This window comes from Mustelus asterias, chromosome 21, assembly GCF_964213995.1.
Source record: "Mustelus asterias chromosome 21, sMusAst1.hap1.1, whole genome shotgun sequence".
NCBI classification, from domain to species: Eukaryota; Metazoa; Chordata; class Chondrichthyes; order Carcharhiniformes; family Triakidae; genus Mustelus; species Mustelus asterias.
In genome coordinates, this window is record NC_135821.1 from 81,104,181 (window position 1) to 81,117,477 (window position 13,297).

Sequence of the window (13,297 nt, forward strand, 5' to 3'; positions counted from 1 at the left end):
TGGGCGTGGGAGAGATCCCACAGAGGTCCCCAGTGGAACCTTGGAAGGTCAGTGCATCCACCAGTAATGGCGGCCCTCCCATCCTCCGTGGCACTAATTCTTGGAAAATGTGGAAATATTGAGTTAGCAGATCACTGGACATGCGGGGGAATCAGCGACACTGTCTCTCACTCATCTGCAGGTTATGCTTGTGTGGACTGTGCACCCTGGATCTTGCAAATGACATCAATGTGAGCCTGATCCTCTGTGGTTGGAGGAGGTCCTGTTGGCCCTTAGTCTTGAGGGATTTGCTCCTCCCTTTGGCGAGCTAGGCACATCGGTTGCAATCTTCTCTTTCTTCTCACCTGCCTGAAGTGAATGCAGGTGATGATCAGTCCAACCTCCATCTTCCTGATGGTGTCAGTGAGAAACAGACAAGAATCAGCATTAGAATCCAAAGGTCTTCTTTCTGTCAATGACTCATCGGTGATTGCGGGTTCAAGGGTTTTGTTCCCATGTCGGAAATACTAGCCCTGAAATAGAAACATTGACACATAGAAGATAGGAGCAGGAGGAGGCCATTTGGCCCTTCGAGCCTGCTCCACCATTCATTACGATCATGGCTGATCATCCAACTCAATAGCCTAATCCTGCTTTTTCCCCATAACCTTTGATCCCATTCACCCCAAGTGATATATCCAGCCGTCTCTTGAATACATTCAATGTTTTGGCATCAACTACATCCTGTGGTAATAGCAAGATGCTGAAAATCTGAAATAAAAACAGAAAATGCTGGAAAACCTCAGCAGGTCTGGCAGCATCTGTGGAGAGAAAAAACAGCAAATGTTTCAAGTCTGTATAACTCAGAGCTGAAGAACCGCTCTTCACTTCCGAAGAAGAGTCGGACAGACTCAAAATGTTAACTCTGTTTCTCTCTCCACAGAAGCTGCCAGACAGTTTTCATTGGTCTTCACTATAGAGAATACCAGAAACATCCCAGAAATCTCTGTAATCAGGAAATGGAAGGGAGGGAGGAACTCAGGAAAATTCCAATCACCAGGGAAATGGGACTGAGTAAATTGATGGAGCTACGGCTGACAAATCCCAGAGTCCAGATCGATTTCACCCTAGAGTCTGAAAAGAAGTGACTTGTGAGATCGTTGATGCGTTGGTTTTAATTTTCCAAGATTCCCGAGATTCAGGAATGTTCCATTCGATTGGAGAACAGCGAATGTAACTCCATTATTCAAAAAGGGAAGGAACCAGAAAGCAGGAAACGACAGGCCAGTTAGTCTAGCATCTGTCAGAGGGAAAAGTTAGAAGCTCATTTTAAAGATGCTATTGCAAGGCACTTAGATAAATTCAAGGCAATCAGGCAGAGTCAACATGATTTAGTGAAAGAGAAATCGGCTGGAATTCTCTGATGTGGGGGTAACATATTGGAATGGACAGAAGATTGATTAGCCAACAGGAAATAGGGATTAGGCATAACTGGGCATTGGAAGCAGTTCAGAGAAGATTTACAAGATTAATATAAAAGCAAAATACTCTTGATAAGAGTTGGTAAATTGAGCTTGGATGCGGGAAAGAGACATGTGGGGGGTGGGGAGTTCCTGCCTGGGGCTGTAGGTCATGCAGGGTGGAGCTGTTTTCGTGGTAGGGGATAGTTGGAAGGATTTGGGGGGAGACTCCGTGGGGGGGGTGGGTGGGGGGGGGGGGGTGGGGGGGGGGGGTAGTTGAATGGGTGGGGGAGTACAATGAGTGGGAATGGTCAGGGTTGGGGGGAATCTCCTAGCGGTTCAGGGGAGTGGGTGGGAGTCACATGAGGGCTGCGGTGTTTAGTGTGGTGGGCCTGTATAATAACGAGACAGAAGTTAGAAGAGGTTTTAAATCGGGGCTACTGTTGCTGTAAGACAGTTGAAACCATCTGAAGTTTACGATTTAAATTGCAAACCTTACCTGGGAATTTCTGTGGGGGACTCAGCACACCCTCAGTGTACCTCTCACTAATATGATGCCCTGGAAATCGGAAGTTATTAGCCAATCATTCAGCTATTTATTCAGTCAAATATTCAATCTGAAACTTTGCACAGAAACTATTTTGAGTTCTGATCTAATGAAAGTGCCAAGGATGTGAAGTATCAGTTAGCAGCTGGCAATGTCAACTAATCTGTCTCTGAGGCCAACCTTATTCCCTATTGGCTGTTCTGAGGAACAGTCAATACTTATTTTTATATTTGCTCAGTCCTACACAAAGTGCGAATGTGGCTCAGACAAGATGGTAAGATCTGGATTTTATCCTGTTCTATAAATGTGTAATAACGTGGGATTAAATTCAATTTAAAGTTTAAATTCATCCCTTCTCTTATTTACAGCGAACGACTTTGCGTTATTTTAATAATGAAAGAGTTGACTAAGAATGGTAAATAGCAAAGCAAGCTGCCAGAGTTCGAAACGACTACCTCCCCTTGTACTGTCTATAAGTGTAGCAAGCCTGCCAGATTTCAGCAAATTCACCAAACTGCAGCACGCTTGCAGGATGGCAGCACTTTTACCGCAGTCCCCAAATCAGAACAAATCTACATTTGAGATTTTGTATTTCTTTTTGTCATATTTAAACAGTATTTGCTTTTGTTAAAAAACTGGAGCTGGATATGTGAGAAATTGAAAAACTTATTCAGTGATAAAGTACTGAATGGTAGTCAGTAAAAAGGCTAAATTTGATGAAATGAGAAGGGATCTGGGAAGTGTGGATTGGCAAAGGCTGTTCCCTGGTAAGGATGTAAATGGAAAGTGGGAGGCCTTCAAAGGAGAAATTTTGAGAGTGCAGAGTTTGCATGTTCCTGTCAGGAGTAAAGGCAAAGTAAATAGGAATAAGGAACCTTGGTTCTCGAGGGAAATTGTAACACTGATTAAGAGGAAGAGAGAGTTGTATGAAATGTACAGGCAACAAGGAGCAGATCAGTTGCTCGAGGAGTATAAAAAGTGCAAGAAGCTACTTAAGAGGGAAATCAGGAGGGCTAAAAGAAGACATGAGGTTGCTTTGGCAGACAGAGTGAAGGAAAATCCAAAGAGTTTCCATAGGTACGTTAGGAGCAAAAGGATAGTGAGGGATAAAATTGGTCCTCTTGAAGACCAGAGTGGTAGACTGTGTATGGAACCAAAAGAGATGGGGGAGATACTAAATGGTTTTTTTGCATCCGTATTTACTGAGGAAACGGGCATGGAGTCTACGGAAATAGGGCAAACAGGAAGGGAGGTCATGGAGCCTTTACAGATTAAAGGGGATGAGGTGGCTCGCTGTCTTGAGGCAAATCAGAGTGGATAAATCCCCAGGACCGGACAGGGTATTCCCACGGACCTTGAGGGAAGCTAGTGTTGAACTTGCAGGGGTCCTGGCAGACATATTTAAAATGTCAGTATTCACGGGGGAGATGCCAGATGACTGGAGGGTGGCTCATGTTGTTCCATTGTTTAAAAAAGGTTTCAAAAGAAATCCGGGAAATTATAGGCCAGTAAGTTTGACGTCGGTGGTGGGCAAGTTATTGGAAGGTGTGATAAGGGATAGGATCTACAAATATTTGGATAGACAGGGGCTTATTAGGGAGAGTCAACATGGCTTTGTGCGTGGTAGGTCATGGTTGACCAATCTATTAGAGTTTTTTGAGGAGGTTACCAGGAAAGTGGATGAAGGGAAGGCGTTGGATGTTGTCTACCTGGATTTCAGCAAGGCCTTTGACAAGGTCCCTCATGGGATGTTAGTTAGGAAGGTTCAGTCGCTGGGTATACATGGGGAGGTAGTAAATTGGATTAGACACTGGCTCAATGGAAGAAGCCAGAGAGTGGTAGTGGAGGATTGCTTCTCTGAGTGGAGGCCTGTGACTAGTGGTGTACCGCAGGGATCAGTGCTGGGTCCATTGTTGTTTGTCATCTATATCAATGATCTGGATGATAATGTGGTAAATTGGATCAGCAAGTTTGCTGATGATACAAAGATTGGAGGTATAGTGGACAGTGAGGAAGGTTTTCAAAGCTTGCAGACGGATTTGGACCAACTAGAAAAATGGGCTGAAAAATGGCAAATGAAATTTAACACAGACAAGTGTGAGATATTGCACTTTGGAAGGACAAGCCAAAGAAGAAAGTACAGGGTAAATGGTAGGACTCTGAAGAGTGCAGTTGAACAGAGGGATCTGGGAATACAGGTACAGAATTCCCTAAAAGTGACGTCACAGGTGGATAGGGTCGTAAAGAGTGCCTTTGGTACATTGGCCTTTATAAATCGGAGTATCGAGTATAAAAGTTGGAGTGTTATGGTACGGTTATATAAGGCATTGGTGAGGCCGAATTTAGAGTATTGTGTACAGTTTTGGTCACCTAGTTACAGGAAGGATGTAAATAAGATTGAAAGAGTGCAGAGAAGGTTCACAAGGATGTTGCCAGGACTTGAGAAGCTGAGTTACAGAGAGAGATTGAATAGGTTGGGACTTTATTCCCTGGAGCGTAGAAGAATGAGGGGAGATTTGAAAGAAGTGTATAAGATTTTGATGGGTATAGATAGAGTGAATGCAAGCAGGCTTTTTCCACTGAGGCTGGGGGAGAAAATAACTAGAGGGCATGGGTTAAGGGTGAAAGGAGAAAAGTTTAAAGGGAATATTAGGGGGGGCTTCTTCATGCAGAGAGTGGTGGGAGTGTGAAATGAGCCACCGGATAAAGTGGTAAATGTGAAGTCACTTTTAACATTTAAGAAAAACTTGGACGGGTTCATGGATGAGAGGGGTGTGGAGGGATATGGTCCAAGTGCAGGTCAGTGGGACGAGGCAAAAAATGGTTCAGCACAGACAAGAAGGGCCAAAAGGCCTGTTTCTGAGCTGTAATTTTCTATGGTTCTATGGTTCTACTTAACACTTGACTAGGATCAAGGAACTAATTGATGTGTGGGAGGATGCAGGGGTAAGGGGAATTACAAAACTAATGGTAGAGGAGAGGGTGCAAGTGAATGAAGGCGGTAATTTAGATAAGGGAGTAGAGGGAGAGGGTGTTCGCGACTCATCAAAGCGGGTCCAGATAAAAGCTGGAATAAGGACACTTTGCCTGAATGCACGAAGCATTCGGAACAAGGTAAATGAGTTGATGGTGCAAATCAGCACAAGTGGGTACGATCTAGTGGCCATTACAGAAACGTGGCTGAAAGGTGACCAGGACTGGGAGATGAATATCCAGGGGTATCAGGCGTTTAGGAAGAATAGACAGGAAGGAAAAGGTGGTGGGGTCGCGCTATTAATAAGAGATAATATCAGGGTAGTACTGAGGGATGACATAGGCTCTGAGGAACAAAACGTGGAATCATTATGAGTAGAGATGAGGAATAGTAGAGGGAGAAAGACACTAGTAGGTGTGGTATATAGGCCCCCAAATAATAATGTTGAGGTAGGGAGGGCTATAAACAAGCAGATAAGGGATGCGTGTAAAAACGGAACGGCAATAATCATGGGGGACTTCAACATGCACATTGACTGGCAGACTCAAGTCGGTAAGGGTGGAATGGAGGAAGAGTTCTTAGAATGCTGTCGGGATAGTTTCCTTGAACAGCATGTTACGGAACCGACGAGGGAACGAGCTATTTTGGATCTGGTATTGTGTAACGAGGTAGGTAGAATTAAGGATCTTATTGTGAAGGACCCTCTTGGGTCTAGTGACCACAATATGGTCGAATTTCTGATTCAGATGGAAGAGGAGAAAGTTTGGTCCCAAACCAGTGTCCTCTGTTTGAACAGAGGGAAATATGATAGGATGAGGGATGAATTGGCTAAGGTAGACTGGGAGAGCAGGCTGGCAGGTAGGATAGCTGAGGAACAGTGGAGGATTTTTAAGGAGATCCTTTTCAGTTCTCAGCAAAAATATATTCCAGCAAAAAACAAGGATTGTAAGAAAAAGGAGAACCAGCCGTGGATAACGAAGGAAATAAAGGAGAGTATTAAAATAAAAACAGCTGCGTACAGAGTGGCCAAAAATAGTGGAGAAACAAGTGATTGGGAAAAATTTAAGAAACAACAAAGAGAGACTAAGAAAGCGATAAAGAAAGGAAGGATAGACTATGAAGCTAGGCTAGCAATTAATATAAAAAATGATAGTAAAAGTTTTTATAAATATATAAAAAGGAATAGAGTGGCTAGAGTGAATGTTGGACCCTTGGAGGACGAGAGGGGGGAGTTAATAGTGGGAAATGAGGATATGGCTGAGTCTTTAAATAAGTTTTTTGTGTCGGTCTTCACGGTGGAGGACACAAATAATTTGCCAAATATTAACGATAGAGGGTTGGCAGCAGGAGAAATACTTAATACAATTAATGTTACCAGAGAGGCAGTGCTGGGTAGACTAATGGGACTGAAGGTGGACAAGTCCCCGGGTCCGGATGGAATGCATCCCAGGGTATTGAAAGAAATGTCAGAGGTAATAGTGGATGCGTTAGTGATTACTTATCAAAACTCGTTGCATTCTGGGGTAGTGCCGGTTGATTGGAAAACGGCTAATGTTACGCCGCTGTTTAAAAAAGGAAGGAGACAAAAGGCGGGTAACTATAGGCCGGTCAGCTTAACGTCTGTAGTAGGGAAAATGCTGGAATCCATTATTAAAGAGGAGATAGCAGGGCATCTGGATAGAAATGGTTCGATCAATCAGCAGCATGGATTCATGAGGGGAAAGTCGTGCTTGACGAACATGTTGGATTTTTATGAAGATGTGACGAGGGCGGTTGATGGAGGAGAACCGGTGGATGCGGTGTTTTTGGATTTCCAAAAGGCGTTTGATAAGGTGCCCCATAAAAGGCTGCTGAAGAAGATTAGGGCACACGGAGTTGGGGGTAGTGTGTTAAAGTGGATTGGGGACTGGCTATCCGACAGGAAGCAAAGAGTCGGAATAAATGGGTGTTTTTCCGGTTGGAGGAAGGTAACTAGTGGCGTGCCGCAGGGATCGGTAGTCGGGCCGCAACTATTTACCATTTATATAGATGATCTGGAGGAGGGGACGGAGTGTAGGGTAACGAAGTTTGCAGACGACACAAAGATAAGTGGAAAAGTGAATCGTGTGGAGGACGGAGAAGATCTGCAGAGAGATTTGGACAGGCTGAGTGAGTGGGCGAGGATATGGCAAATGGAGTATAACATAGAACATAGAACATAGAACATAGAAAGTCACAGCACAAACAGGCCCTTCGGCCCACAAGTTGCGCCGATCACATCCCCACCTCTAGGCCTATCTATAGCCCTCAATCCCATTAAATCCCATGTACTCATCCAGAAGTCTCTTAAAAGACCCCAACGAGTTTGCCTCCACCACCACCGACGTCAGCCGATTCCACTCACCCACCACCCTCTGAGTGAAAAACTTACCCCTGACATCCCCCCTGTACCTACCCCCCAGCACCTTAAACCTGTGTCCTCTCGTAGCAACCATTTCAGCCCTTGGAAATAGCCTCTGAGAGTCCACCCTATCCAGACCCCTCAACATCTTGTAAACCTCTATCAGGTCACCTCTCATCCTTCGTCTCTCCAGGGAGAAGAGACCAAGCTCCCTCAACCTATCCTCATAAGGCATGCCCCCCAATCCAGGCAACATCCTTGTAAATCTCCTCTGCACCCTTTCAATGGCTTCAACATCTTTCCTGTAATGAGGTGACCAGAACTGCGCGCAGTACTCCAAGTGGGGTCTAACCAGGGTCCTATAAAGCTGCAGCATTATCTCCCGACTCCTAAACTCAATCCCTCGATTAATGAAGGCTAGTACGCCATACGCCTTCTTGACCGCATCCTCCACCTGCGAGGCCGATTTAAGAGTCCTATGGACCCGGACCCCAAGGTCCTTCTGATCCTCTACACTGCTAAGAATGGTACCCTTCATTTTATACTGCTGCTCCATCCCATTGGATCTGCCAAAATGGATCACTACACACTTATCCGGGTTGAAGTCCATCTGCCACTTCTCCGCCCAGTCTTGCATTCTATCTATGTCTCGCTGCAACTTCTGACATCCCTCCAAACTATCCACAACACCACCTACCTTGGTGTCGTCAGCAAACTTACCAACCCATCCCTCCACTTCCTCATCCAGGTCATTTATGAAAATGACAAACAGCAAGGGTCCCAGAACAGATCCCTGGGGCACTCCACTGGTCACTGACCTCCATGCAGAGAAAGACCCCTCCACAGCCACTCTCTGCCTTCTGCAGGCAAGCCAGTTCTGGATCCACAAGGCAACAGCCCCTTGGATCCGATGCCCTCTCACTTTCTCAAGAAGTCTTGCATGGGGGACCTTATCGAACGCTTTGCTGAAGTCCATATAGACCACATCCACCGCTCTTCCTTCGTCAATGTGCTTGGTCACATTTTCAAAGAACTCAACCAGGCTCGTAAGGCACGACCTGCCCCTGACAAAGCCGTGCTGACTACTTTTGATCATACTAAACTTCTCTAGATGATCATAAATCCTGTCTCTCAGGATCCTCTCCATCAACTTACCAACCACTGAGGTTAGACTCACCGGTCGGTAATTTCCCGGGCTGTCCCTGTTCCCTTTCTTGAATATAGGGACCACATCCGCAATCCTCCAATCCTCCGGAACCTCTCCCGTCTCCATCGACGATGCAAAGATCATCGCCAAAGGCTCCGCAATCTCCTCCCTCGCCTCCCACAGTAACCTGGGGTACATCCCATCCGGTCCCGGCGACTTACCAACCTTGATGCCATTCAATAGTTCCAACACATCCTCTTTCTTTATGTCCACATGCTCGATCCTTTCTGTCCTCCGCAATCCAGCAGTACAACCACCCAGATCCCTTTCCACCGTGAATACCGAGGTAAAGTATTCATTAAGCACCTCCGCCATTTCTAACGGTTCCGCACAAACTTTTCCCCCTTCACCTTTTAAGGGTCCTATGCCTTCACATCTCATCCTTTTACTCTTGACATATTTGTAGAAAGCCTTGGGATTCTCCTTAATCTTACCCGCCAAGGTCTTCTCATGACCCCTTCTCGCTCTCCTAATTTCCTTCTTAAGCTCCTTCCTACATCGCGTATACTCCTCTAAATCCTTAACACCTCCTAGCTCTCTGAACCTTCTGTACGCCTCTCTTTTCTTATTTACCAGGTTCATCACAACCTTCGTGCACCACGGTTCCCGTACCCTACCAACACCCCCCTGTCTCATCGGAACGTTGTCATGCAGAGCTCCAGACAAACATTCCTTGAAAATCCTCCACTTTCCTTCGGTACTTTTCCCCAAGAATGCCTCCTTCCAATTTACCCGTCTAATTTCCTCCCTGATGACACTGTATTTCCCTTTACTCCAGAGAAACACTTTCCTAGCCTGCCTGACCCTATCTCTTTCCAATGCTATCGTGAAGGAGATAGAATTATGATCGCTATCCCCAAGATGTTCACCCACCGAGAGATCCTCCACCTGTCCAGGTTCATTAGCCAGCACCAGATCAAGAACAGCCTCTCCTCTAGTAGGCTTATCCACATACTGTGTCAGGAAACTCTCCTGGACACACCTAACAAACTCCTCTCCATCCAAACCCCTAGCCCTAGGGATATTCCAATCTATGTTTGGGAAATTAAAATCTCCCATCACGACAACTCTGTTATTCCTACATCTCTCCAGGATCTGTTTCCCCATCTGCTCCTCAACATCTCTGTTACTATTGGGCGGCCTATAGAAAACACCCAGCAAAGTTACCGACCCCTTCCTATTCCTAACCTCCACCCACAGAGATTCCGTAGTCAGTCCCTCCACGGCGTCCACCTTCTCTACAGCCGTGACACTATCCCTGATCAACAGTGCCACTCCCCCCCCTCTCTTGCCTCCCTCCCTGTCCTTCCTGAAACATCTAAAACCCGGCACCTGAAGCACCCAGTCCTGTCCCTGAGACATCCAAGTCTCCGTAATGGCCACCACATCACAATTCGAAGCAGCAATCCACGCTCCAAGCTCATCCACTTTATTCACTACACTCCTGGCATTAAAATAGACACATCTCAGACCTTCAGCCTGAGCACTTCCCTTCTCCCTCACTCGTCTAACCTCCCTCTTACCCTGTCTACATTCCTTATCTATTTGCGAGCTAACCTCCTCGCTCTCAGTCCCCTCATTTCGATTCCCTCCCCCCAACGTTGAGAAATGCGAGGTTATACACTTTGGAGGAAATAATAACAAATGGGATTACTATCTCAATGGAAACAAATTAAAACATGCTACCGTGCAAAGGGACCTGGGGGTCCTTGTGCATGAGACGCAAAAGCCCAGTCTGCAGGTACAACAGGTGATCAAGAAGGCAAATGGGATGTTGGCCTATATTGCGAGGGGGATAGAATATAAAAGCAGGGATGTCTTGATGCACCTGTACAGGGCATTGGTGAGGCCGCAGCTGGAATACTGTGTGCAGTATTGGTCCCCTTATATGAGGAAGGATATATTGGCGTTGGAGGGAGTGCAGAGAAGGTTCACCAGGTTGATATCGGAGATGAGGGGTTTGGATTATGAGGAGAGGCTGAGGAGATTGGGTTTGTACTCGTTGGAGTTTAGAAGGATGAGGGGGGATCTTATGGAGACTTATAAGATAATGCGGGGGCTGGATAGGGTGGAGGCGGAGAGATTCTTTCCACTTAGTAAGGAAGTTAAAACTAGAGGACACAGCCTCAAAATAAAGGGGGGTCGGTTTAAGACAGAGTTGAGGAGGAACTTCTTCTCCCAGAGGGTGGTGAATCTCTGGAATTCTCTGCCCACTGAGGTGGTGGAGGCTACCTCGCTGACTATGTTTAAAGCGCGGATGGATGGATTCCTGATCGGTAAGGGAATTAAGGGTTATGGGGATCAGGCGGGTAAGTGGTACTGATCCACGTCAGATCAGCCATGATCTTATTGAATGGCGGGGCAGGCTCGAGGGGCTAGATGGCCTACTCCTGCTCCTATTTCTTATGTCCTATTTCTTATGTTCTTAATAGTTTTATTTTAACCGAAATAGTTTCAGTCTTTGTTTTAGTGCGAGGTATCACAATCACAATGCTGATTTATTGAAGGAAAAAGAAACTCTCTGCAATAAACTCCACGCAATCACAATCTTGCCCCGCCAACTCCTGCGCTCACATGACCCGGACCCTAACACCCGATAGGCGACAGTTTGCACACTTCCTCCTGATGGGCCCCAGGGGGTCTCTTGATCCACAAACACCCACCCCTTAAAGGGGCCACACTGCCACATCCCTACCCTCCCTTAATTTATTTTACTAAAATACAAACAAAACTTTTATGTACAGATATATACATCCAAAATAAAATTCGCTCGTGATCAAAGCGGGGCCTCAGGCATCGACCCATCAGGAAATTGGACAGCGTAACCCCTGTAGTAGCATGGCAGGGGTGCGGTGGGGGGAGGGGTGGGGGTGCGGGGTGTGGTGGGGGGTGCAGGGTGGCTACCGCAGTGTAGGAAACTGGTCTTTAGTTCTTTGAGGGAGTGACAAGAAAAACTGACCAGGGCAGGGCAGTGGGTGTTGTATACATGGACTTTAGTAAAGCCTTCGATAAGGTTCCTCATGGCAGGCTGATACAGAAGGTGAAGTCATATGGGATCTGAGGTGAGCTGGTAAAATGGATACAAAACTGGCTTGGGCATAGAAAGCAGAGAGTAGCAGTGGAAGGGTACTTTCCTAACTGGAAGTCTGTGACAAGCGGTGTTCCACAAGGATCAGTGCTGGGACCTCTGTGGTTTAACAAAGAAACATAGAAGATAGGAGCAAGAGGAGGCCATCTGGCCCTTCGAGCCTGCTCCATTATGTGCAGGGTGGTACGGGGCTGTGTACAGGGTGGTACGGGGCTGTGTACAGGGTGGTACGGGGCTGTGTGCAGGGTGGTACGGGGCTGTGTACAGGGTGGTACGGGGCAGTGTGCAGGGTGGTACGGGGCTGTGTACAGGGTGGTACGGGGCTGTGTACAGGGTGGTACGGGGCTGTGTGCAGGGTGGTACGGGGCTGTGTACAGGGTGGTACGGGGCTGTGTACAGGGTGGTACGGGGCTGTGTACAGGGTGGTATGGGGCTGTGTGCAGGGTGGTACGGGGCTGTGTACAGGGTGGTACGGGGCTGTGTACAGGGTGGTACGGGGCTGTGTGCAGGGTGGTACGGGGCTGTGTACAGGGTGGTACGGGGCTGTGTACAGGGTGGTACGGGGCTGTGTACAGGGTGGTACGGGGCTGTGTACAGGGTGGTACGGGGCTGTGTACAGGGTGGTATGGGGCTGTGTGCAGGGTGGTACGGGGCTGTGTGAAGGGTGGTACGGGGCTGTGTGCAGGGTGGTACGGGGCTGTGTACAGGGTGGTACGGGGCTGTGTACAGGGTGGTACGGGGCTGTGTACAGGGTGGTACGGGGCTGTGTGCAGGGTGGTACGGGGCTGTGTGAAGAGTGGTACGGGGCTGTGTGCAGGGTGGTACGGGGCTGTGTACAGGGTGGTACGGGGCTGTGTACAGGGTGGTACGGGGCTGTGTGCAGGGTGGTACGGGGCTGTGTACAGGGTGGTATGGGGCTGTGTACAGGGTGGTACGGGGCTGTGTACAGGGTGGTATGGGGCTGTGTGCAGGGTGGTACGGGGCTGTGTGCAGGGTGGTACGGGGCTGTGTACAGGGTGGTACAGGGCAGTGTGCAGGGTGGTACAGGGCAGTGTGCAGGGTGGTACGGGGCTGTGTGCAGGGTGGTATGGGGCTGTGTACAGGGTGGTACGGGGCTGTGTACAGGGTGGTACGGGGCTGTGTACAGGGTGGTATGGGGCTGTGTGCAGGGTGGTACGGGGCTGTGAGGTTATGAAACTCTTCAGCTGTGGAAGCAGTGTCATTGTCAGAAATGAACCCTGGGAATGCCGTGAATTTCACACATTTGCTGCAGTCTGTCTACAGGATATGACGTGGGAGTGGAACACGATTGGATCACCAAAACATTTCGAGTGACATCCACTCGTATCAATTACACCATCCCCATGAAAGGGCCAATGAGATCAATGCAGAGCCTTGTCTCAGGATGACCGGCCACTCCCAGGGTGACCGGGCCAGTCCCAGGATGACCGGGCCAGTCCCAGGGTGACCGGGCCACTCCCAGGGTGACCGGGCCACTCCCAGGGTGACCGGGCCAGTCCCAGGGGTGTAGGTTTCTTGCAGGCGGAGGGGTGTGCTGAGTTTGATGATGTTGGCAGGAGTTGATCAGCTTTCTGTCTCTCGGCCAGCATTTTCTTCTTGGTTTTCGCAGGGTGTGAGCCGTGCAGCAATCTGGGGGTGTCG

The 13,297-nt window shown here is 47.9% G+C and overlaps 1 protein-coding gene across 1 annotated transcript in view; it reads left to right on the forward strand.

The window, feature by feature from the left end:
• Positions 1-2,220: 2,220 nt before the first annotated feature.
• Positions 2,221-13,297, forward strand: part of sync (syncoilin, intermediate filament protein) — a 103,745-nt gene continuing 92,668 nt past the window's right edge. Inside the window, exon 1 of the mRNA XM_078238357.1 lies at positions 2,221-2,260. Within this exon, the coding sequence (XP_078094483.1) occupies positions 2,258-2,260 (3 nt within the window). The 5' untranslated portion in view covers positions 2,221-2,257. The remainder of the gene's footprint in view (positions 2,261-13,297) is intronic.